We start from the raw sequence: 25,489 nt of genomic DNA, 5'->3' as shown, positions 1-25,489 counted from the left end.
CTCCCTCCCTCCTTCCCCCTACGCGAACACATCCATACCGCGTGCCCAAAAAAAAAAAAACCGATCTTTCACCGCGCGCAATCTCCAAAAGCTCCCCACCACCCACCCGCCCACCCGCCCTCCCGCCCGCCCGCCCGCCCGTTCCCCGCCAAAGAAGAGAAAAACGAACCCCGGGGGTAAAAGCTTCAACCGAAATCGATGCCGATACAGTAGACGAAATCCCTAACCATCATAGGCTGTCCCTAGATCTTCTCCCCACTCGACACCCCGGCTCCGAACCAAAGCGCATTCAGGCGGAGAGCTCCCCGAGCAGAGCCGGACGCATGGCGGGGCCGAGCTCGCGAAAACCCTAATCTACGCAGATCTCGAAGCTGAGCTCACATTAAAGCTCGCGCGGGGGGAAGAACAAGGTGCGGGAAGCGAAGCAGAAGCAGCACGGCCAAGAGAGAGAAAGAGAGAGTGAACGAGTGGAGGACGGAAGGAAGAGGAGGAGGAGGATGCAGTAGGGGAGTGGGGGACGGGGAAGAAGGGAAGCAAAGCAGGCTGGGGGAAGTGACAGTTTTGTGTGAAGCGGATGTTTTGGGGATTTTCAGAGAGAGAGAGAAAAGGAGGGGTCGGGGGGGTGGGCTTGTGGGAAGTAGCTTCCTCTCTGTAGCTCTCTGTAGTGTAGCTTGTAGCTCAGTAATTTGCAAAGAGCGGAAGTCTTCCTCCAGTCCTCTCTCTCTCTCTCTCCTCTTCACTCCTTCCAATAACCAAATTTAGATAGATTTTTCCTCGAAGAAAGCCCCACCAGAAAAAAAACGGAAAATCAATTTTGTAAATCAAACTGTACTGGTTAATTTATCTTTATTCAGGCGCGCGTAGACTGAGGCTCGCGTTCGCGACATGAGCTCGATACCCGCGGCGGGTCTTTTGATTCAGCGGCTCGCCTTGCTTTGGATTGGTGAAATTTAGTAAGTACTTGGCATCGAGATCTTTTAAGAGCCGTGGATTTTTTCGTTCCGGACCCCGTTTAGACATACGCAAACTGAAGTCGAACTGAGAGACCCACGCAGCATGAGCGACCAAAACCCAATGAAACTATCTCTCGATCGAGGTGGCTTATAAGTTCGGTACCGTGCGCGTCTTTGGCTTCGTATCTCACTTTTATTCGCGGTAGAAATTAGTAAGTATTTCAATATCGAAATATTTCTTTTTCGCAAGTCCGGGGATTTTTTGTCCTTTTTTTTTTTAATTTTGGGGGGATGTGTCTTGGACGGGAGTTGAATTGAATGAATGAGTTGAACGAAAGTGAGAGGACAGGAGGGGCCCACGGGAGGGGGGGGGGGGGGGGGGGGAGTATTCAGACACCACGTTGAAGCTGGGGGGGGGTGCTTTTACCCATTTATCCCTGGATTCTCTCGTGTCCGCTTTTTCGGGCAGCCTCTTCTCTCTCTCTCTCTCTCTCTCTCTCTCTCTAGGACACGAGCCCCGGAACCCAATTGATTGTGAGGGAGCCCGTAAGAAAAAACCCCGGAATTTCCGAAAAAAAAGGACGGGAAAAAAGCGGGAGATTGGCGTTGGAATTTCTCCCTTTTTTTCAGTGAGAGAAAAAGTCGCTGTATTAGTCACTTTTTTGATTGATTTAATTTGACTGTCAATTTTTAAAGAAAAAATAAAACCTCTCCAAATTTTGACCCGATATGCAACGTGCCGTCATGGATTAGAGTTCAAGAACCACGTTATGTATTAGGTCGAATGTGAAACGAGGGAGCAGCCAAAAAGTCACTATATGGATCACTTTTTTTATTTAGTTTGACTGTCAATTTTTTAGGAAAAACGGCTCTTCAAACTTTGACCCGACTTAACATGTGTCACGTGAGGTTAAAAGTTTAGGATTCACATTGAATAAATTAAAATTTTAAGGTTCGCATTGCCCGTAAGGTCGAAATTTATGGATTATTTGTTGGTATCCCTGATTTATTCATCCCCTTATGTTATAAGGGAAAAAACATCATCGAGATTAACGAATTGCGTGTAAATATCAACGTTCGGGTCACTTAAGAACTTGTCGTCCTAGTTTGTCCCAAAAATCGAGTTATCGCGATAGCAGTACGAATGGGGCACACCAGAACATACAGCTAAAACGGAGCGTGGAGGTCGAATTATTAGCAAATTGCAGGCTAATCCGCCGTGATTTAAATATAACAGTGACTAGATCTAACTTCCGGGACCTCCCTTGACACATGCATACGAAATCCGAGTAGGCGTTTGTCTTTCACGGTTTGACGTCTCCATTTTCAGTTCTCTCTCTCACTAGGTTAAGGTTGACTGCACGTTGAATCAAAGATGCAGAATGTCGTGTGCCAACATAATTTTCCTTTTCCCCTTTTCTTTTTCTTGCCTTCTTTCTTTGGCTGCCACTGCCGCTATTCATCTAACAGTGCCTCGTCCTGTTGGTCCTTTCCATCTTTTTGCCAGGCTTTAGGAGTGCGAATGCGACTGGGCCACCACCGACATCATTCCTTTGATGAAAGATGGTAATAATAATCAACCGGACCATTGACCAACCCCCCTCTCCACCCTTCCTTCCTTCCTTCCCTCCTCCTCCTCCTGCTGCTGCTGCTCTTTTCAACTCCATTTTCTGCTGTCGTTTTCCCCCTTTTCTCCTCGTTTACCCCTTCTCTCTCCTCCCATGCAGGAGAAGCTAACGGGGTACGACCAGGACATCTGATGAGGCTTGCTCCACGCCGCGTTGAAAGCTTTGTACGGGGACGGTCGAGTCCGAATGATGAGGAGGTTGGATACGAATTCTTTCGGGCCTCGGTCAGCATGGCGCGTTTGCTGTGTGTGTGTGGATTGGACCCCCGAGTGGATCGGATTCGAGGATGTGTCCGGAGCGTGCGGATTAGCTTGGAGGGCACGGGGACGAGATTCGGTACGTCCGGAATCGTGTTGGGGAGGTCCAAAATGGAGCAGGAAAGGGGCCAGAGCTGCCGCGGGTCCGAAGGCTTTTTCTCGGACCCCAGGACGAAAGACCATAGGCCTGGTCGGACCTAGTTGTAGGAGTGCCACTCGGACATTTGGTCGTTGTTGAATTGGACATCCAACTTGGTCTGGATTTCACGTCGAATAAATTTGAACATTTAGCTCACCTATAGTAGACAATGGAACATGCGCGGGATCGAAAATAAAATACGTGATGTGATATATTTCGCTCGTTAGGTCGGACCTAACTTAGAGAGAGCTGTCGAGAGAAACCTATTGCGAGTGACTTTCTTGATTGATTAACGTGGGGCTTTATGCGGACATAACCAGGTCAAAAAACACTTGTGAACAGATGTAATTGAGTGACTTGTAATGTTATTTTTGCCAATTATAGTGGAACCATCTCGTCGATCTCTCTTTATAGAGCCAGCATGCCACTAAACCAAGTAAATATGCTACGTCCAGCTTACTCTTCTGCGGTTATTTCCCGCTCGAATCGTTTTGGTTTTGTTTACACTTCCAAGGCAACTTAGTTGCTTGTTCTTTTTATCTTAATTCGCGGAGCCAATGAAACTTGAACCAACGTTCATAACATCTTACGCAACTCACAGCATATAAAATAAGCTCCTTTTCAGCCTCCGGACCGTCCCCGTTTTCTCTTATTTTCTATTCGAAGCCTTATTCATCTTTAGGTTGGTTAACGATGACGGTCATGGCGAATAATCAGTAACGTGGAAATGCGCAGGCATCCAATCCGATGCCCGTCGCACACCGAGTACGAGCATCGTCTACGTGCCCCTGTTGCATCTAGGAGGTTGCGAGATGACTTGCTTTTGACCGAACTGGACAAATGGATTTTGGTTGGTGCACGGAAAATCGTTGAGAAATTAGAATACCGTCTTCCACCTAGAAACCAACAAGACCGATTTCGAATTTTTATGTTTGGCTAATCCGGATTGTGGGAGCTCTAGATTTAATGTGCTGATTGGTCACGAGGATTTTTAGGCCTTATTATGCGAAACTTCTTTTCGGGGCCACGCTTCGCGACGAGTCGAGTGATGTTTTTACCTTGATGATTGCTTACTTTTTCTCCAAACAATTGTCAATTTTTACGTTGATTGATGAGTCAAACCACTGATTTTTTGTCACTTCGCAATGGGAAGGTGACAAGGAAAGGGTCTCTTTAGCTCGAGTGTCTTGACCCGTCCGTAAAGTTTTAGTGGGTGACTTGTCTGCTAATCCATCAAATCCCCCTTTCGAGCGATGCACACGTCCTTACCTTGCGTATTGAACTTTGTACTAGAACACAGCCGTTGAGAAGAAGACAAGAAGAAGGTTCTTGGATTGGATTGGATTGGATTGATTTGTTTGAAATATCGGTTTTTCAAACCTGATGAGTTTCGAGCAAATGATAGCGAATTTTGTGCGTGTAGACCAAATGCACAGCATAAACTCGGATTCTCGTACCACAAGCGTGCGCAAAACTTTTTGCAAAGGACCGCAGCTCTGTTAAAATATTTCACTTGCTTGTGTGTGGGATTTCAAAAATCTCTCTCCGACTAATTGGGGGGTGAGCATTGAACCAGACCGAACTGAGAACCGGTTGGGTTCCCAATTCCTAAAATTTTAAAACTAGTGATAAGCGGTCCAGTTCTAGGTTCTAGGTGTGGATTGGACCTAATCGATATATATATATTTAATATATTTATAATTCTTATTATTACAAAACATTTCTTAGTAGATGATCGGGGGTTGCAAGAATGCGGAGTTACTTGAAAGATTCTTTCTCGTTTCCCTTCTTCGCAAATTTTTGGGGGATACCAATGCATTGCGATAAAGGACTGAGAATCTTGTTACCTGTCCTCATGAAGATCTATGTTTTAACTTTAGCTGCGCTATGTAGACATTGATACGATAACTATGTGCAAGAGATTTGTAACTTGTACAAAAACAACGTTCATATTTGCAGAGAGAAGAGACACACTTGCAATATTGCATGGAATTGAAAAGAAAGAAAGAAAGAAATCACCACCGATTCCCAGACCCACGTGGGAACTGGATCGGATCGGTTGATCCAATTCCAAAACCGGGTAGGTAGATTCCTGATTCCATAAATAGGAAACCGATTCTACTGATCCGGTTTTAGGTTTCAAAGTAAGAATCGATTTACTCTTAAATCGATCATCGTTATGATTGATGATTTTTTTTTGTTCGATAATTAAACTCGATACTAGTGTCGAATTCCGACCCGATTTGTTTCACATTCGTGGCTTCTTGTTTATCTATTCTCGACTCATTCTTGCTTTCTTTGCTAAAAATAGTTTTCCTCGGAAAAACATTTTCGGAAGTGTTTTTCTGGGAAAATCTAAGTTGTCAATAGAAAATGGCTTTTTTCTTTTTTGGCCCGAAATAGGCTGCATTACTTCTCCGGCTCACTGTACTCCTTTCCAAACACGACAAAACTAATTCCTTAAAGCAGTGTTCTTCAGGACACAGGAAAGTAATTCATCTGTCCGAAAACGACAAGTGTTGAAACAGGAGAGGGACTGTGCAGCAGAGACGTGGTTGAAGCAGAGTGGGCTGGGCTCGACCGGCTTGAAACCCAACTCGATTGACTTCGAGTCCCATCCGTAGAAAGATTTGACCCAGCAAAAAATTTTGAATGATTTCAACAGCTCGGGTGGAAAAGAGATGACCAGAAATCTCGGGGGATTCCTCGATAATACTCAGCCTCGGAATTGTCAATCATCATCCTCCAGTAGCGTCATGCTCATCGCGCACATCACGTCCCGCTCAACTAGTATATAGTATTCACCACTCATTGGCAGTAGGTGGTTCGCTCGGATCCCTGCTCTTCTTCTTCTTCTTCACTAGCCTGTCAAAACAAGGGCTTTTTCACCCTTTCCTGGGCCGTCATGGGCGCGTTTAGATCGGCGGTCGCCGACGGGGTCCTGACTTTCATGTGGGTGTTCTCCGCGTCGACCCTGGGGGCCGCGACGACGGCGGTGGCGGCGGCGCTCGGGCTCGGGGAGGCCGTCCTGCCGTGGGCGTCGCTGTTGATCACCACCTCGCTCGTCTTTGTCCTGGTGCTGGTGTTTGACCTGATCGGGAGCGCGCTGGGCGGCGCGAGCTTCAACCCGACGGCCACCGCGTCCTTCTACGCCGCCGGCGTCGGCTCCGACGACCTCTTCTCCATGGCTCTGCGGTTTCCTGCTCAGGTAAATTACACTGCAATGTACTCGAATTTCGCTTTATCCGGTAACATCTTTTTTGGATCTGTTGGAGATAATCTGTTTTGCTTTTGTGGGTTTATGAGTAATGGGACGGTCGGGTCAAATTCTGCCGTTTGCGAACGGTTTTGTCATAAAAAGATGAGATTTTGTATAAAGTTCACTTTTTTTCCGGGATCGGAAAAGGGTTAAGAGAAACGACACTTTCAAATGCTACAAACCACCACGCTCCTCCTTCTTTTTTTCAATTTTGTGGTTGTTTTGGTGTGTGGATTGATGAATGTTGCTTTGACAGGCAGCCGGTGCTGTTGGTGGAGCTCTTGCGATCATGGAGGTGATGCCTTCACAATACAAGCACATGTTGGAAGGGCCATCTTTGAAGGTGGACTTGCATACAGGAGCTATTGCAGAGGGCGTTTTGACCTTTTTGATCACCTTCCTCGTCCTTCTCATTGTACTCAGAGGCCCTCAGAGCTCCTTCGTGAAGACCTGGTTGCTGGCCACGGTGACGGTTGCCTTGGTAGTCGCGGGGTCTTCCTACACTGGGCCATCCATGAATCCAGCCAACGTGAGTATATTATCTTTGTCAATCCCGAGCTTCCATCCGCCTGCATGATGTTTGCTTATTGCTGATTGATCTTACATCCACAGTTAAACGATATGAAAATCTTGTTCTTGTTGAACATTTAGAGCTCAAATAAGATGATTTGTATAGTGTTTGGACCGAGTCAGCTAATTATCTTATTGTTGGTGTGATGGAGCTTTTCTTTTTGTCGAATTGTCCCTCGTGAGTATGGGTCTTGCCTGCATCAGATGATTGCTCTTTCTACCAAATTACTTATCATCTCTTCCCAGTGTTTGGTTATCTCATTAATAATTCTGTTGGTCAAGGTCTTTAAAACCCCTTTGTTGCCTTTTTATTATAAATTCATTGATGTTGCAGAGTTGACTGCTTAAGACAATTCTTCATGAATTCACTGTCACTTCCCCGTGTTCTATCTCTCCTCTTTATTTGTTGGTCCCAAACGCTATTGACAGCACCGAATCAGCTCCAGCCCAACCTTTTAAACTAGCAACAAGTCGTATAATCCTCATTTCATAGACTGAACCTCATGCTCAACTATCTCAATCGTGAAAGTACATACGACCTAATAATGCAAATTGGTGTCAGGAAAAATTGTAGTTGTAACTGGTGGATATAAAATAAGGTGTGATCTTGGTAAGGTTTTTTACTTTTAAATTGAGTTTGCTTTACAGTAATTTTTCTTCTCGATATTATGTGGATCCGATCTCATGCAATTACATCTTGACAGCGATTGCTCTCTTCAATGCATGACTTATTTGTTGATACCAATGTGCATTATCGTTAGAGCGAATCTGTTCAACTATCATGTGCAAGGTTTGGATGCATTCATATAACAAATAGTGAGTCCAATTCTCGAAAGTTTGCTTCTCAGGTTACACATATGAGATGTACATCTATTGTTCTCGTATGTATTAGATGTATAGCCTGGTCTAGAAACTCTGTCACCCTTCCTTATCTACTCAAAAATCAAAAGAACCCTTTTCTGTTTCGCGAGCTCCAATTATAGTCTGTTGGATGAGGTTTTGCGACAGCTTCCCCACTTTGACAAGATATTCCTTTCTCCGTTGAGTATATGAAGGATCTGTTCCCTAGTCAGAGGAGAGATTCTTCACTAGGTGGCGGGGATACTCTTTTCCATCGTGATGCTATTCATTGCTTTAATGGATGTGCTGTGTGTTAAAAGATACAGCTGTATCAGATGGAGTTCAATTTTCTCTCTTCTAGACCTCTCTGCTAGACAAGTTGGTGGAGAGAGCTTGTTCAAGGATATTTTCAGTGTCTAGTTGCAAGCAAGCATCATTATAGAATCTGTTTTATGATAGGTTTTTGTTCCTGATATTCCAGTGAAAAAGTTATTGCCTTTTTCATGGTTTGCAAATACAAGTATGCCATTTTCTTCCCATCTCTGCCCCTCTTTGTCAGTCATGTTTCTTGTCTCTTTCAATTGGCTTTGTTGTTCGATTCAGCCAGGGTGTGCGCAATTCAGCAAATGTTTACTGCCAGGATAGTTTAGCAATGGTATTTATACGGCTTTAGAGGACGAGCTTTTCTCCTGTTTAGGACTGATTTGTTTCGATATGCAAATGTTAAGGTAGTCAACTATTATTTCAGTTCAGAAAGTATAAGCATCTGGCTTTCATCTAAAATTTTCCTGTTTCCCACTGCTACCCGGTGATCATCCTCCCAACTTCCCATTGAATGCATCCAATCCTTGTCGACCGACTGATTAATCTCCTCCCTCTCTTTCTCCCCCCTTTCTTTGTCTGTATGTATGTGTGTTCTTGGTCCACTGTCTTTCTTGGCACCGGCCTTCCCTTGGCATGACAAGTTTTCAGGAGAGCATGCATTAACACGTGTTATTGCGTCTTTGCAGGCTTTCGGGTGGGCATATGTGAACAATTGGCACACAACATGGGAACAGTTCTACGTCTATTGGATCTGCCCTTTTGTTGGAGCGATATTAGCAGCTTGGGTCTTCCGGGTCCTCTTCCCCCCGCCCGTCAAGCAGAAGAAAGCCTGAGAAAGCACCTAGCTTCCTTCCCTTCTGGGTGTCGGACAGCCTAGTCCTCGAACTTGCTCGCCCGCTCTGTTTTTCTTTTTGTTCTAATTTACAGTGGTAGGCCTACTTTCATTCATCGATGTAGATTTTGGACATGGATAGCTACAATGCTCGTAATAAAAGAAAATGGACAGTTGGTATCATTCCATCCAAACTCCTCTTGCGTCGGTCGGGCGTAACTTTTATACACGGAGTGAAGTTGGCATCGGGTGAGGACTCGTCGGAGCGTCCCTCTTCGCGGTCGGCAATGCCGGTGTTGGAAATCCTGGGTGTTAATGTTCCTCCTGCTTTAGTATATCTTCAAATCAGGTAGGGTTCTGGGGCGTCGAGATCATGAAACGTCGGTCGGACTCGTGGATGTATAGATCGGAGTTAATTGTGAACTCGGTCCACATCTCACACATAAACGATTCGACCCATATCGACTAGATCCGTGCATATACATGCTCCTAATAATAGTATGAGGATTGATGTAAAAGCTGCTCCAATTGAACTTTACTCTACAGGAAAACTTTACATATTCCATACTCCGCCGAATATAGTACAGACTATATTGTTAAAAAAAAAAAATCTCACAATAATCCCTAATTTTTTTTTAAATGAAGAAAAAAATAAAAAAAATAAAAAAAGTCGTTGCCAATTTTTTTCCCCCATATTTGCCTCCTCCGCTCGTCGCAGTTACAGACGCGTCGCGGCGCTTGCTTGGTCCGTCTCATCCCCCCTCTCCTCCTCTCCCCCTCTCTCTCTCTCTCTCTCTCTCCCTCTCCATCTCTTTCTCTCTCTAGGATTCCGGTGGACGGAGAGATCGCGCCGGAGCTCTCCTTCTTCACTCCCTCCGCCGATGCTCTGATCGGTCTCCGTCGATCGGAATCGGCATTGTCGCGGTCCGATACCGTTCCGTCGGATCCTCTCCGCTCGATTCCGCCGGCTGAGGATTCCGGCGATCGGAGGTTCCTTCCCCCCGCCGGTTGCGGTGCGTACACGCGCGCGCGCGCGCACGCATAACACGCGCTTAGCGACCGGGGTGCTGAGGAGGGAGAGCTGGAGCCGATACAGGAAGCGCAGTCCCTGAAGGCCCCCGCCACCGCCGCCGCCGGGAACGGCCAGATCCGGTACAGATCCCCTTCCTCCGCCGAGCTCTTCGACGCCGCCGCCGCCCTCAACCCGAACTCCCCGCCGTCGGACCAGCAGCTCCACCACCAGCACGAGCTGGACAAGATGATGAAGCGGCCCCCGGGGCGGTTCCACGAGGACAAGATCCAGAAGTACCGGGGCGTCATACTGGTGATCTCCGTGCCTCTCTTGCTCATTGGATTTGTGCTCTTCTTGATGCCTTCTGGATCTCCTTCCGAGTCGATTGAGGAGTACACGCTCGCGCACCGCAAGGCCTCTCCGGGTTCGAAGTCCAGGACTTATGCGGTTATTTTCGACGCGGGTAGCTCCGGGAGTCGCGTGCATGTGTTTTGTTTCGATCAGTACTTGGATCTCGTTCCCATGGGAAAGGAACTCGAGCTCTTTCTTCAGGTTACCTTTCCTTCGTCGCTTTTCTTATGTTTGTAATGTCGGGTGATTGTGGCTAATGCTGGTTGAATTGGATGTTTACGCGTGACATTTGTTTGATTTGTGTTTATAGATTAAGCCGGGTTTAAGCGCGTATGCGAAAAATCCCAGACAGGCTGCGGACTCGTTGCTTTCTCTTCTTGATAAAGCAGAAAGTGTTGTTCCTAAAGAGCTCCGCGGCAAGACTCCGGTTAAAGTCGGGGTAAGTTAATGATGCAAACGCTGGAATGGAGTTCTTGTCCGGGCATCTGACGTTTGTTTACTCATCTTCTGCATTTGGCTCTGATGTTTCACTAGGCAACGGCTGGCTTGAGGGCATTGGAAGGCGATGCATCTGATAAGATTCTAGATGCGGTAATGCTTTCTTTTATTGGACCATTAAATGAAGTTTCTTAGGTTTGAATTGGAAAACTAACTTTTGGGTTTCGATATTGCTGTATTTTGTACATGTGGACATCCCTTTAGGTTCGGGAGCTTTTGAAAGATAGAAGCAGCCTTAAATCTGAGTCAGGGTGGGTTAGTGTTTTGGATGGAACACAGGAAGGTGCTTATCAGTGGGTATGTTTGCTTACCTTTTTTTTTATGCATGTATAAAGTTGGATTTTAATTTGGGAACTGTTGCTATAATTGGTTGTCGAGTGTTAGATGCGTTATATAGTTTAAAGAATTGTACTGATGATGTGGTTTAACGTTGAATATATCACCCCCTGTTGGCTTGGGAAGCAATAAAAAGAAATGTTGATAATTGCCTTTGGTTGTTCTATCAGCAACTTGTGTTAAATGGCACTATAATACTATAATACGAGCATTGCCTTTTCACTACACGACTTGCCCAGCCACCCTCCCTACTTAACATGCCTTTTCAAAGTTACCCTTGGCCTTCCCAAGCTTGTGGAAAGCATTTGGAACCAGTTACTAGCAATGACCTACTGAAGAAATGACGACCTTTGTCTGTTGAATGTTGTACTCCTCAATTTATCACCATACATTTGAGAAATTGTGTTTAATTACAGTACAGAATATGTAGGTTATGTTGCCTTTACTTCAAGATTGAATGGAAGTTTGTAGTTGAGCAGCAGTTAATGTAGGCTGTGTACTTTAATTGAAGTTTAAACCTAAATTTTTTTATAATGTTTTTGTTTTTCCACAGTTTTATTAATTTATGAGACAGTAACTTAGTTATTGAAGAAGAAAGGTGAAAGATAAGGAGTTAAGAAGAAAGAGAACGTGATGCTTGGACATGAATCCACATTATAGGTGTCTATGGTTCATCAGCAATGAAATGGAAGTTCTGAGACCTAAGTTAAAGTATGATGGTATTCCTTAACTGCCAGGGCAATTGCTTACAGTCTAATGGTAATGTTGCACTCACTCTGCTAGGATTGAGTAAGTCAATAACTTACTTGACGCTTCTCAGGTGACAATAAACTATCTGTTAGGATATTTGGGAAAGCAATATTCCGATACGGTTGGAGTTGTTGATCTTGGAGGGGGCTCAGTTCAGATGGCATATGCTATATCGGAAGAGGATGCTGCGAAGGCGCCCAGGGTCTCAAATGGAGAGGATGAGTATGTCAAAGAAATGTTTCTCAAAGGAAGAAAATACCACCTCTATGTTCATAGGTCTCTTTCTCAGTCCGAATTCTTTATGATATTCACCAGTGCTTACATCCCTATCATTGTGTATATGGTGCTTTATTTCCTTTTCAGCAGAGCTCTGGACTACTGTTACTTATTGGATTTGTGTATGACTGTACAGTTACTTGCGCTATGGTCTACTAGCAGCTCGAGCGGAAATTTTGAAGGTTTCTGGTGACTCAGGCAACCCTTGCATCTTGGAAGGTTACGAGGGTATGTAAACTACTCACTTTTTCAAGTCCTTTAGACTTAGGTCCATTTCTTTTTATACAATGGATTCTCTTACTGTTATAAACTTGTTAAGAGTTGTGAGCTTCACTGGTCCTATGCCTTGTGTTGGAGGGTGAGTGATGGTAGCTGTTTAGACTCTTAATAACGTGGCTTTAGCAATAGCATGACCACTCAAGCACTTCAAAGCATTTTGCCAGGCCTATAGAAACAATGCATTTCTGATGCGCAAATTTGGAAGCAAGAGCAAATTTTGCGTTCTTTAGTTGATCCTTGTCATAACCCATTTCCTTAGAACTTCCATTGGATAGCAAATGGTGCATTAATGATTGACCATCTGCCTTGACTATATTTAGGGTCTTACCAATATGGTGGTGTGAACTACGAAGTACCAGCTTCTTCATCTGGTTCAAACATGAATGAGTGCAGAAGGATTGCTTTGAAAGCCCTCAAAGTTAATGAAGCAACATGTACACACATGAAATGCACATTCGGTGGTGTTTGGAATGGTGGAGGAGGGGATGGACAGAAGAATCTATTCGTTGCTTCGTTTTTCTTTGACAGGGCTGCTGAGGTAGTTATATCTCAAATTTTTGAAGTTGAAGGTTTCTCATGATATATATGAAGCATAATTTATGCAGAGTATCTTATCAATGTAGGCTGGCTTTGTGGACCCCAACAAACCTGTTGCCAAGGTCAGTGCTGCGGAGTTTGAGGAGGCAGCTAAACGTGCTTGCCAAACTAAACTGGAAGATGCAAAATCTATATATCCTCGTGTAGAAGTTGGTAATCTGCCGTATTTATGCATGGATCTCGTTTACCAATATACATTGCTTGTAGATGGATTTGGTAAGTATGCATTCCAGTCAGTTTCTTCTGTATAATTCCTGGCTTTTGCTTTATGTCTAAAGGGTGCTGATTAGTCTTTTGTTTTACAAATAGGAGTGATTGAGCAATTTCGATATTCGTATGGTAATCTAATTCATCCAGCACTTGTTTCTCGTGCTTCCATTTTACAGCTATTGATCCCTGGCAAAAGATTACTCTGGTGAAGAAGGTTAAGTATCGCAATGCCTTCGTTGAAGCAGCATGGCCATTAGGCAGTGCCATAGAGGCTGTATCGGCGCAAAGATAACTGCAGATTATCTCATATTAGCTTGGCATTCTAAGAGGCACTTGGTTCTGTGATTCTCAGAGGAGGCTGAAGGAAAAAGTAGTTGATTGTTAAAAGTTGACATCAGGTCAGTACTGAATTCGAATTTTGCGGTCAATATATTCAGAATAATGAGGGGAAGAGCATTGATTTATTATTGCCATGTAATTATCTGAGTTCCAATATTCTTTTGATGCCTGCCTGTGGAGATGATTTTGACCCTGTCACATTCTTTTACTTTGCATGTGAACATTTGAGATTGTAATACAGGTGCTCTGTGGTTTTAAGCTTCCCTTCCTTTGGCATTTCATCCTGTTTATTACTTGTTGGGTCTGGTTGGTGTATAGAAAATGGATGAGACATGAAGGGCCGTGTGTCCGTCAGAGTCAGATCTATACATCACAGTTCACACGGAATCCATCTGCTACCATTTGAAGAAATTGAAAGAGTCTGATAACCGCTATAGCTCCATGCAATTTCGACAGCTTTATTGATTTAGTTGCATTCAAGGATGAAAAGCATTCATTAAACTCTACCCGATCCTCGACCATAAAACCTGAGATTCTGATTTCCCTCCATCAACCGATCATGATAACGCCCGGTTACCTTCGTCAACTAATTGCAGGTGCCGATGGGCTCTTTCTTGATTGAATATGCCTTTTATTTGTCAAATAGGAATTCATAACCAAATGTGTTTTTGTTCCAACCACCCCGTCAAACAACCGTCAGTTATATTTCTCTTTTTCAAGAAATCGAAGAAGCTATATGTGGGTTTTGTTGAGCCTGCTCATTTGGTACTTATGGTATCTAAATTAAGTAATTCCATGACACTAGTGCGGTTTCGGGCCTCTCTGGTTTAAGTAGGACCCTAATTCTTGAAATTCTATGTGAATTAAGATTGAGAAAAGAAAGTTTTCCAATTAATGACTCAAACTCATTGTCAATCCCTCTCAGCAGAATATGGAAGTACTTATGGCAAAACGAGTCAATCTAGTCTTTCACAATAAAGTATTAGATGGAATTGCCATTAAAAGACTTATTAGCAAATTAATAGATCACTTTGAAGTGGCACATAAATCACATTCTAGATCAAGTAAAAACTCGAAACTCGAGTTTTTTTTTTGTCGTGAAAAAAGAAACTCTAGGTTTCCAGCAAGACATTGCTACATCAGGCTAATCTTTCCCGATAGTTCACATCAACGGGAAGGTTTGACATGTTGATGTTGGCTCTCTGTCTCTTGGGGCTATAGTATGTTCCAAGGGTTGGGCTGTTCGCCTATTAAAGTGGTACTTGAGCTGGTTCGGAAAGTGGTCTTTGTAATAGAAGAATCATTTAGCGATAAGCCTATACTTGTTTGGAGAGATCATCTTAAATTATTGAAGTGTGTCATTCATGAAACATAAAATATTCAGCGAGAAGTGCTTTTGTATAAGGAGCGAGGGATAGTAAGGTAACTTGGGAATCCGCCATTTCGCCTAGCACAAAATTGTATGCCATAGCCCCCTTTCCTGGAAAGTTTTCACTACCTGATAAGATGCTTTTTCACCAATAGCTACATAAACACATATTACATTTTGACCTTGTTGATTGAGAATTGTAATTGTGGCTATTGCTGTTTTATGGGTTTGTCAATCCCCAATAATTAATTTTCGCTGACCACGACCTATAGGGATCATCGAATCAATAACAAGAAGTCCAATTTGTAAAGGCTCGTATGCGAAATGTCTTGAAATAATATCTGGAGTGTGAGATCAATCAATTGAGATTCAGAAGCGTAAATGCACCTCGACCATCAATAGGTTTGGCCAGGGTATTTATGACACGACCCAAATAAGCCTCACTTACCCGAACAATTCTTCCCGTTGCTTTTACATAATTTCCCTTATAGTAATTATAATTATAAAATAAAGCGGAAAACTTGTTTACATTTATTATAATGAATAATGATAAAGTCTGTCTCTTGAATTGCCAACTATTCCTATTTCCCATTATTCCAATCAAATCTATTTTAAAAATTAGAAATCAACAAACAAATGAACAAGTAAGTGGACCTAACTCGTTGAATCATGACTATATCCACTATTCTGATATTCAAATTCGATAGAGATTAAATTGTAAGAGTGGATTTTTTTTTATTTCCTATTTATTTAGACTCCGCAAGAATATGTCAGACATCTCTGATTCCATTTTCTTGTTTGTAGGATATTGAAGAGGATTCCTTCACAAAGAAAGGTTTACCAAAAGTCACAACACAAGAGCCTTTTTCAATATCTTTCTTTAATTTCAGAACACAAGATCCACTTCTATAGATAGGATAGATCTATCGGATCATATATTCGTGTTTTAAATCCAAATATTTGGATACCGATACATACGATTTCTTTTTTTCAACAATAGGATGGTGAAGAATGGATGTGAGAAACATACATTCATTTTGAGTCTTCTTTCTTTTGATTGAATTTTCTTTCAAAAATAGAAAATTCACTTTTCATTTTTTTTTCTGACAGATAACAATTGAAAAAATAGAAAAATATTTAAATTGAATTTTTTGCTTCGAAACTTCGGAGTTCAACTATTCATGTCAAATAAAGAATACTAGAACTAAATACTTCTCGAGAGATAACCTCCATATCATTAGTATGGCTATCGAAATCGCGAGCATCAGCACGTGGATTCTAGGTCCAAGTGGTAATATCAGGGCCCTTAGCTATTGTTCTTGAGAAGTGATCCGGTTTAGCCCATGCGGATTATCAATACCTAGAGAGAAAGATCCCATGAAACTTTACTGTTCCCCAGGGATTGACTATGGCCCTTTCCTGCGCAGCTTAAGTGGAAAGAGAAGAAGGCCTCCTTTCGAGGGGGCTCTACTCGTCGTATTGGATTTGATATCGAAATGGTGAGTATCAACATGTAGGTTTTAGATCCAAGTGGCTCTTAGCTATTGTTTTTGAGAAATGACTCCGTTTGGCCCATTCGGATGACCTACACCTAGACAGAAAAGACCCTATGAAGATTGTTCCCTGGGATTGAAATTGGGCCTTTCCTGCGCAGCTTTGGTGGAAGGCGAAGAAGGCCGCCTTCCTAGGGGGCCCTACTCGTCGTATTGGGTTTGATATTGCGACCGTGCGTGGCTTTGAGAGTCGTAATGATATTACCGAGGAACGTCTTTAACAGAATATTTTCGCTTCTCACTTCAGGCACTTAACAATAACTTTTCTATTGGCTCGGTTCATCCAAGATAAAAAGAAAGATTAATTCCACTTAAAACCCTAAACTAGTACGTTTATGATAAATTTACCTCAAATTAATTTTTTGACCACAAAAAATCTCAAGCCGGTACACCCGTGACAAATTTAACCCAAACTAATTTTTTGACTATAAAAAACTCCAAATTGATATACTTGTGACAAATTTACTCTCCGTTAAATTTGATTAATATCACGAAAAATCATAAACCGGTAAACTTGTGATAAACAGATGTGCAAAACCCTAAACTAGTACATCCGTCAATTGCCGCGTGTTATTTAACTCGGTAATTTGACAGTAAAATTTAACGAAAACTAACGGAGGGTAAATTTGTCACAAGTGTACCAGTTTGGGGTTTTTGGTGATCAGAAAATTAATTTTGGATAAATTTGTCACATATATATACCACTTTAGTTTAGGATTTTTTTACGGTATTAACCCTAAAAAGAAAGAAGTATACTCCAAATTTGAGAATTCCAATGATTATCGAAGGAGAATAAAAGTAACGAACGAGGCGGTCCGTTAGATAGTTCACTCTATTGTCCGTTGACGAGGCAGTCAAAGTTTTTGCTTCGGTACTTTTATCAAACACTTGCCATGCATGCGAGACTCCTTCGCTTCGCGTCAGGATGATAAGGAGATTCTCGCTAGGCGCCTTCGTCCTGCTTCGCCGCCATTGCAGTTCTGCTCGAATCGGTCCGTCGAGGCGCGCCCTCCCCCCGCCGGCGTTCGCCCCTGCGTCGTTTGCTTCGGCCGATTCCGACCGCGCGGGTCCCCCGGTCTCTGTCTCCGAGGTTTTGTCTCCTGCTCGTGCTTACTCCGACCACGCGTCTCCGGCGGCTCCCGGGCGTTTTGCAGCTCGCGATGATCTTGGCGGCAGCTCTCGCGACGGAGAAGAAGACGAGGACGGTGGCGGAGTCTCGGATTGCGAGGCTGATTTACGGGAGCGGAAGGTGGTGAGCGAGGCTCTCGCTCGCGATGCGAAGTCCGTCGTGGACGTGTTACGCGAGACGGCGTCCCGTCGCGTGGAAACGGCGTCCAGACTCGATAGGTGTGGAGTTGCCGCGTCGTCGGAATTGGTGGTGGAGGTTCTTTCGCAGGTCCGGAATGACTGGGAATCGGCATTCGCCTTCTTCCTGTGGGCTGGGAACCAACGGGACTACTCCCATTCGGTCCGTGAATATCACTCCATGATCTCTATTTTGGCGAAGATGAAGAAGTTCGACACTGCCTGGGCATTGATCGACGAAATGAGAGGAGGCAAGGATCGTCCCTGCCTCATCACCCCTCAGACTCTACTGATCATGATCAGACGATACTGTGCAGTGCACAACGTTGGTAAGGCCATCAATACCTTCTACGCGCATAGAAGATATAATTTCGATGTCGGGATTGAGGAGTTTCAGGGTCTCCTCTCTGCGCTTTGTCGGTACAAGAACGTGCAAGACGCGGAGCACTTGCTCTTCTGTAACAAGAGTGTTTTCCCTCTCGATACGAAGAGCTTGAATATAATCCTCAATGGCTGGTGTAATGTGATCATTAGTCCTCGGCAGGGGGAGAGAATTTGGAAAGAGATGAGCAAGAGAGGCATAGCGCATGATGTTGTCTCGTATGCTTGTCTCATATCTTGCTATTCGAAGTCCAGGAACCTCAACATGGTGCTTAAGCTCTTTAACCGGATGAAGGAGTTGGAGATTGCTCCGGATAGGAAAGTTTACAATGCAGTCATTTATGCTCTTGCAAAGGGTAGGCTTGTGAAGGAAGCTGTGAATCTTATGAGAACAATGGATGATAAAGGTATTGCACCCAATGCTGTTACTTACAATTCGTTGATCAAGCCTCTTTGTAATGCCCGGAATGTCGATGGAGCTAAAAAGGTCTTTGAGGAGATGCTGCAGCGGGGGCTTCACCCTAGCATTCGAACTTACAATGCCTTTTTACGTATTCTTAGGACAGGGGAAGAAGTTTTTGAGCTCTTAACAAAAATGAAGGAGATGGGATGCCATCCAAATTATGATACCTACATCATGTTGATCCGAAAGTTTTGTCGATGGCGCCAACTTGATAATGTCTTTGAGCTGTGGAAGGCAATGACTGAGAATGGATTGAGTCCTGATCGCAGCTCTTATATTGTGTTGATTCATGGACTCTTTCTGAATGGAAAGTTGGAGGAAGCGCACAGATATTATTTGGAGATGAAGGACAAGCAGTTTTTGCCCGAGCCTAAAATTGATGAGATGCTTCAAGCGTGGCTGTCTGGGAAACAAGTAACAGAGATTAGTACGGTGGAGAATCAGCCACCTTTTAATCATTTGGATCAAGCTTCCTCCAGAAAACTCAATCACGAATCGGATTTCCTTCGTCAACCTGAGTCGAGAAGAGTTGTAAGAGAGCGGGGATATTCTTTTTGGGAGCACTAGGATAGGGTATCTTCGGTCATGCTGTCAATGCATTGTATACAGACATTTCTAAAGGTAGTCTACAAACTTCATCTTTTAGACACTTCGGAAGATACTAAGAATTCTATGAGGCGTACTATTTGTTGTTAAGAGTTTATGCAGTTGATTGTACATTCCTCATGTTTGAATTTTGCATGATTACCATTAGTGAAGGCCAAAAGCAAGTTAGTCCTTCTGGTGCTTATGCTCTAACTGATAGTATTCATGTATGTATTTCCCCTCGAATCCCATATTCTTTTGGCAATTACCCTGCAACAAGTACTGGATATAAGAAATTCCAAATGTTTGATTTGTTGTGGCCCCTTGTGTTTACATAAGCCCATGTGACACAGCGAGGCATCTTCCTCCATAGTTGCTGTTATTGGAACTTTAGATGCTCTGCATGGGACTTCCTTTTTCCATTGCAAAATTTGGTCTGCAACATACATGTCAAGGTACCATGGAAGTTCATGCTGGATTCACCACAACATTTGTTTAGGGAAAACTTGTTTGGAGCTAGTCATGTTCTTCAGAACGAATTAAGGTGCAGTAAACCTGAAGCTGTGTCTTTTTTTTTTTCCCTCAATGTTATCTCTGGTTAATCGTGTAATGTATACCCCCTCGACAAAATAGCAAGTTAAAATGGGAATAATTTCCTAGCCTCTGGTGATTGTCATCAAGTCAGGGAGACTTACTGTCATGACTATTTTTGTGAGTATGAAAATGTTGGATCTCTGAGGCGTGGATGTTGCCTTATATGTGATGGATGCACTAGAAGGAAATCATTTAATTTTATGAAAAATCGGATCTGGTGGTGTGTTGTGCGAATGTATCACTCTTTATTTGCTGCATTCCATCTACTTTTGTTGGTCTTGCTGAAAACATCTGAACACAGAAGAGACTGAGAACGGGCAAACGTGAGCCAAATATTGGCAGAGCTGTAAAACTGAGATGGGTAGAGTGATCCCAAGCATAATATGAGTCTCAGTAAGATTTGAGTGAATCTCATGTTTACTTTTGCTTCTTAAATCTCTCAAATCCAATTTCAAGTTTTTTAAGAGAACCTGAATAACTGAGCTTATAAGGCCTAGCTGAATAATTATTTTGTACTTTTTGTAGTTACATACAATAGGCTTAAAATTGTAATTAGATCACAACTATCATTTTTAGGAAATTTTTTTCCAAATCATTCATTTTCTGCGAAACAAACAGAGCCTTAATGAAATGAATATAAGAGTATATCGATGCTGGAACCACCGAATAGAACAGGCCTTTTGGTTCGCCTTTCTTTCAGTGAACAGTGTTTGGTTCGGCGTGACCTGGTAAGGTGATCCAAATATTGGCAGAGCTGTAAAACTGAGATGGGCAGAGTGATCCCAAGCTAAATATGGGTCTCAGTAGGATTTGAGTGAATCTCATGTTTACTTTTGCTTCTTAAATGTCTTAAATCCAGTTTCAAGTTTTTTAAGAGAACCTGAATAACTGAGCTTATAAGGCCTAGCTGAATAATTATTTTGTACTTTTTGTAGTTACATGCAATAAGCTTAAAATTGTAATTAGATCACAATTATCATTTTTAGGAAAAGATTTTCCAAATCATTCATTTTCCGCGAAACAAATGCAGCCTTAATAAAATGAATATAAGAGTATATTGATGCTGAAACCACCAAATAGAACAGGCCTTTTGGTCCGCCTTTCTTTCAGTGAATAGTGTTTGGTTCAGGGTGATCTAGTAATGGCTAATGGGAGTTCAGAAATGAATAGGGTTCCTTTCATGTTTTTCGCAAACCTGAGCCCAACCGACCTTCTGTCACCCTGAATGGTGTGTGCGTGGCTGACATTAACATGTGCATGTAACATGGAATGTAGAGGATGGTAGAAGCACTGTTAATTATTCCACCCGATGTTTTAGTAGTCTGGTGAGCATTAAACTCAGATGAATTCACTGTGCATCGCACTTGAAGCACACGACGTTGAACTTTGGATGATGCTTGTCAAGTGTCATGGGCACTGGTTAATACTCATGTGCAGGTGTACCTCTTGCAGATATCTAGTGAGACTTTTCTCTAATGGAGTTCTGATTGTTATTACGGTTTAATGGTTTCATTGCCCTCTTGCTGCATGATAAAAAGCCTTTTCCCTAAGGACAACAACTTTGAGAATTTTTCAGCTTCTTGTTAAGCAAGTGCACTGTCTGAGCAATTGTCGTCCTCTTCAGGCATAGTGAAGAACCAGAACAATTCAAGCTCTAGAAGTGGGATCTGTCTTGAGGTTTATAAACTGCCCATTGACCAAAGGTAACTGTGATTGATCCAATATGCCTATCATCTTCAAATACTTTTCCCCTTAAATTTAATGGATGCTAGACCATTGTTTGTAATGGGAAAAAAAATACCATCTGGATAAGAGCGATGCACGGTTTCCATTTCCAGAGCATGATAAGTAGACCATTAAACCAACCAGTTATTTTAAGGAGATCGATCTATAGCCTTTCATTCCTTTGAAGAAGAAATCATTAATATCTTATCAATTGGAAAATGTTTTCTGAGTATCAGAGTATTTAAAAAGGCTAAATCTCCATTCAACGTATAAACAACTTGTGGGATGTCAGGTCTGAGAACTAATGCAGGTAACATCCGTCAGTTTCATTCAAATTCCCAGGCGTGACTGTTCTGTCCATATTTCTCGGAATGAATTGGTAGATTCGATACCAAAAGGGACGCCTGGAAGCAAAAACAGATTGCAATGATTTTGAAGACAACAACGGTTTACTTATCCCAGCATGTGGTGGGGGTAGTGTAATGATGGCAAGTTAATTGGCCCAAAGTGGTGACGAACAGTCTTCAGCAATAAGTCTACAATAACATGTACTCGGATGCAAGACTATAGTATGAAAATTAACTCATCCTTTTGAAATCGGAAAATTTTCTAAAATGCTAAATTCAAGCATTTCACCGCTGACAAAGAAATCTTTTCTGTTGACTAGTTTCCATTGATTGTGCTAAGCAAGACGAAACCAGAAATAATGCACCACACCTGCACTGCACGTGTGTGTACATATATGTTGACAACCTCTACTCTTTGCCATCCCCACCAATCGGATATTTCATCACTATTTGCTGGTGGGCTTTGAGCTACTGACTAGTCCACCGCCATCAGTTCACCATTTTCAAATTAGGATCAAACTTATTTTGTTCCTTGTTTGCACTGAATAATGGACTTCTTTTTGAGGGAAAAAAAATTTGATCTAGCTAAACTTCTTACCAGATGAAAATGGTTATCTTCTAAATAGGTGATAAAGCCGGAGAAGATCTTTTGTTTGTTTGCTGCTATAGATTGCTCTACTTTCGGAACATGCGTCTTGTGTGAAGAAAGAATTGTTCCTTCATCAGCCCTCAGGAAGAATTCAGTTTTGTGGCAGAATTGTGATGATTTTACCGTCCTTAGAAAGAATTAACCCAAGATCTCAATTCTCTCAATCTTTTAGGTGACGAGTTTCTATACTGTCATTCATGCCATTGGTTGTGTCATGAGAATATTTTGCTATCAGAGGCTGGAAGAGATGAGGATGATTCATTGGGAGCCCTTGAGATAACATCTAAGGTTAGGTCAAAATCACAATTTCCTGTGCACCTCAAGGGCGAAAGCAGGTGCATCACCATTTGACATTGGATAACTACTAGCCACTAGATTAGGTGAACCACACGTGGAAAACTACTGGATGTCATAATCGAGACTTTTTGGACTATTTGAACTCAAAAGCTCATATTCCTGGGCTACTATTATATGCTTTGACTGGTCTAACTACGTGGTGATAAACACAAGTTCTGCCACCGATTCTGTTACTGTCAAGACAGCATGCGAGGCCGGTTTAGGAGTTCAATGCCATCATGGCCCTGATAGTGCATGTCTTGGCTTTAACTTTAGAATTGTGGAAAGATTCTGAGAACTACATGTTGGGGTGACTAGAGGTTTCAGTTTTTTTCGTCCTTTTCCTTTGGTAATTTCTGCTTTTTAAGCAAGAAAAGTGGGTTGATAGTGTGGTGACAAAGTTGGTTCTTCATGGGGCCAATTTTCAATCTAGAGATAGGTAAAGGGTTTGAGACAAAGGAGGAAGTAATGCATCTTTGTTATGATTTTCCATTTAGTTTTGTCCTTAGTGCATCTTTAACCCGGTAAGGCTTAAAAAAATAAAGAAGAGAAAAAAGTCAAGTTTCCCACAACTAAGTGGAGAGCCTTCTTTTGACCAATTTAGCATCACTTTTATCAAATATCTCGAGCTGTTTTGATAAAGTCTTCATGTTCCTTTCCATGTACAGGTGGTTGTTTGAGTTTGTTTTTCTTCTCGGTTCTTCTCTCCTCCTTTGATTATGCCTGAGAAGCTGGACCGCAGACGAAAAGGGCCCCGGACTTCGTGCTCTGTCATGGCAACAACAATAATAGAATAAAACTCCGGATATCCATCACGTGTTCCATTCTGGAAACCCAACCTCAACAAGCTACCTGGTGCATGGGAAAAGGAGGCGAGGTGGCGTGAACAACCTGTGGAATTTCCAAGGTACATTGCATCACTCATGACATTATCCTAATCTTATATATCTAAATATATATTTTGCAGGGGAGTAGAATACGTCAAGGACGAGGGTAATCAATGCAAAGCAAAAGCCTCTTGGACCTAACCGAAAGAGAATCCAGGACTGGATAATCACCAAAGTCCAAGAAGTTATGGATAATCATCAACCTTTCTTGTTCTCCCTTCTCATTCGTGCGTGCGTGCGTGCGAAGGTAGCTGTCGTTCTTTTCAGCAGATGCTTCATCGGCCACTTCACCACACCCTCGTTTGTCCTTTCCCTTCTTCCCCCCATCTTTGCTTTGTCGGATCCCGCGAGCTTTACACCGTCGGTTAACCGCCACGCTTGGCGTTATCGGCCCGTCGCTAGTCCTCCCCTCACCCTGTGGAAATTCAAGGATTGTGTTCGTTACACAAATTGGAAGCCCGATGAAAAGAATATTCCCACTTTGGAAAAGTTATATGCCATGTCTTTGGAATGCTGCCCAAGATCAATTTTTTATATGTTTTTTGTGTCCTATTCCTTAGTTGTTAAGTCAGAATATTCTTCGAGGTGATTGACATGGTATACCTGGTCCGTATAACCCGTCATTTCTCGTGCCGCATTTTCCTCTTTTTATCTTTTCCTTTTCGCGCAAAACAAACGGGTACCTTTATTCTTTCTCGTTTTATTTTTTGGGCCGATGGGAGCTTTAGGTATCTGTGTACAGCTGAAATGGATTCATTTCGACAGTATAAAAGATATGGTTTTTCCATGTTTTAAATGTTTTGGTGATGCGCAATGCAATTGTAGATTTACCCAATCGCATTGTTCAGGGAATACAAGTTTTTGGCTACAATTACAGCAATGCTTACCGATACCCTTTTACTCTTTACTTTCTTTTCACGGTTTGGAATCAAGTTATTTGGAACCAGATAGGGTACAGGCTATTGCAGCTCATGTTTCTAATTTAGGACGCCAAGTTCAGTACCGTCTTGTTTCTATCAAATCGACTATCTACGCATTTCATATCAGTTGTAAGTTAAGCTTTTATGTCCGTCATAATCTTCAGCGAGTCAAGTGCGTATAGTTTCTTAGCAATTCGTTACGTTGTTTTCTTTGATAAATAGTAAGGGTGATTGGTTTCAGGGTGGATAGACTCTACACCTAAAATTGAACCTACCCGGTTGGCGTCGGTTCCCAATTTTAGGAATCAGGAACCAATCCTGTTGGTCCTATAATTGGCCGGGAACCAAACCGGCCATTCTAGGGTCAATTTAGGGAAAATTACCAAAAAAGTCATAAACATATTACATTTGTGTCAATTTAGTCTTAAATCTTTCAATTGTGTCAATACAATCCTCAACATTTTTAACTATTTGCCAATGTAGTCCTTTTCGGCCAATTTTAATCAGAAAACACTGACGTAGTGATTCAGTCAGCGCCGACCATCCTATGTGACGTGGTCGGCGTTGAAATGACTTTTAATTTTTTTTTGAACTTTTCTTTTTGTTCCTTTTTCTGTTTTTTCTTTCCTTATCGCTGGTGGCCGATCTCTGGCAATGGCTGACGAAGGCTAGGCGAGGCCGTCCTTGCGGGCCACAGGCGAGGGTCGCCTCGCCTGCGACCAAGGAGGGCTTGGACCAGACAATCCTTGCCGGCCACAATAAAAAATAGAAAAAGAAAAAATTCAAAAAAAATTAAAAAAAAATTGGAATAATTGTCTACGTTCGCAGAGGCAGGACGGTTAGCATTTACGTCAACAATTTTCAGCCAAAATTAGCCAGATAACTACATTGGCAAATTGTCAAAAGGTATATGACTAAATTGGCT

At 42.6% G+C, this 25,489-nt stretch overlaps 3 protein-coding genes across 10 annotated transcripts; all 3 read left to right on the top strand.

Moving 5' to 3' along the window:
* Positions 1–5,623: 5,623 nt before the first annotated feature.
* LOC115674785 (aquaporin SIP1-1-like) lies at positions 5,624–8,996 on the top strand. The gene is made up of 3 exons (XM_030597302.2): positions 5,624–6,185; positions 6,493–6,765; positions 8,657–8,996. The coding sequence occupies exons 1-3, from the start codon at positions 5,883–5,885 to the stop codon at positions 8,801–8,803; spliced, it is 723 nt and encodes a 240-aa protein (XP_030453162.1). The 5' UTR covers positions 5,624–5,882; the 3' UTR covers positions 8,804–8,996.
* Positions 8,997–9,543: 547 nt separating this feature from the next.
* On the top strand, positions 9,544–13,714 carry LOC115674745 (apyrase 2). Its single transcript, XM_030597244.2, has 9 exons — positions 9,544–10,366; positions 10,476–10,604; positions 10,700–10,756; positions 10,868–10,960; positions 11,820–12,025; positions 12,162–12,253; positions 12,625–12,842; positions 12,928–13,117; positions 13,288–13,714. The coding sequence occupies exons 1-9, from the start codon at positions 10,061–10,063 to the stop codon at positions 13,401–13,403; spliced, it is 1,407 nt and encodes a 468-aa protein (XP_030453104.2). The 5' UTR covers positions 9,544–10,060; the 3' UTR covers positions 13,404–13,714.
* A 3,457-nt stretch (positions 13,715–17,171) lies between these two features.
* LOC115674733 (pentatricopeptide repeat-containing protein At5g15010, mitochondrial) lies at positions 17,172–24,440 on the top strand. Of its 8 annotated transcripts, none has more exons than XM_056321601.1 (5): positions 17,172–19,142; positions 21,325–21,403; positions 22,399–22,593; positions 23,426–23,664; positions 23,725–24,440. In XM_056321601.1, exon 1 carries the CDS (start codon positions 17,298–17,300, stop codon positions 19,086–19,088), a length of 1,791 nt encoding a protein of 596 aa, XP_056177576.1. In that variant the 5' UTR covers positions 17,172–17,297; the 3' UTR covers positions 19,089–19,142; positions 21,325–21,403; positions 22,399–22,593; positions 23,426–23,664; positions 23,725–24,440. The 8 variants fall into 8 exon arrangements, with proteins under 8 accessions (XP_056177576.1, XP_056177575.1, XP_056177574.1 ...); XM_056321600.1 differs by lacking the exon at positions 22,399–22,593 and adding an exon at positions 19,606–19,650; XM_056321599.1 differs by lacking the exon at positions 22,399–22,593 and having other exon boundaries at positions 23,426–23,634.
* Positions 24,441–25,489: the final 1,049 nt, after the last annotated feature.

This window comes from Syzygium oleosum, unplaced genomic scaffold, assembly GCF_021117445.2.
Source record: "Syzygium oleosum isolate NSW1041296 unplaced genomic scaffold, Sole_v2.1 Sole_v2.23, whole genome shotgun sequence".
Lineage (NCBI taxonomy): Eukaryota > Viridiplantae > Streptophyta > Magnoliopsida > Myrtales > Myrtaceae > Syzygium > Syzygium oleosum.
This window is presented reverse-complemented; position numbering and strand designations above follow the sequence as displayed.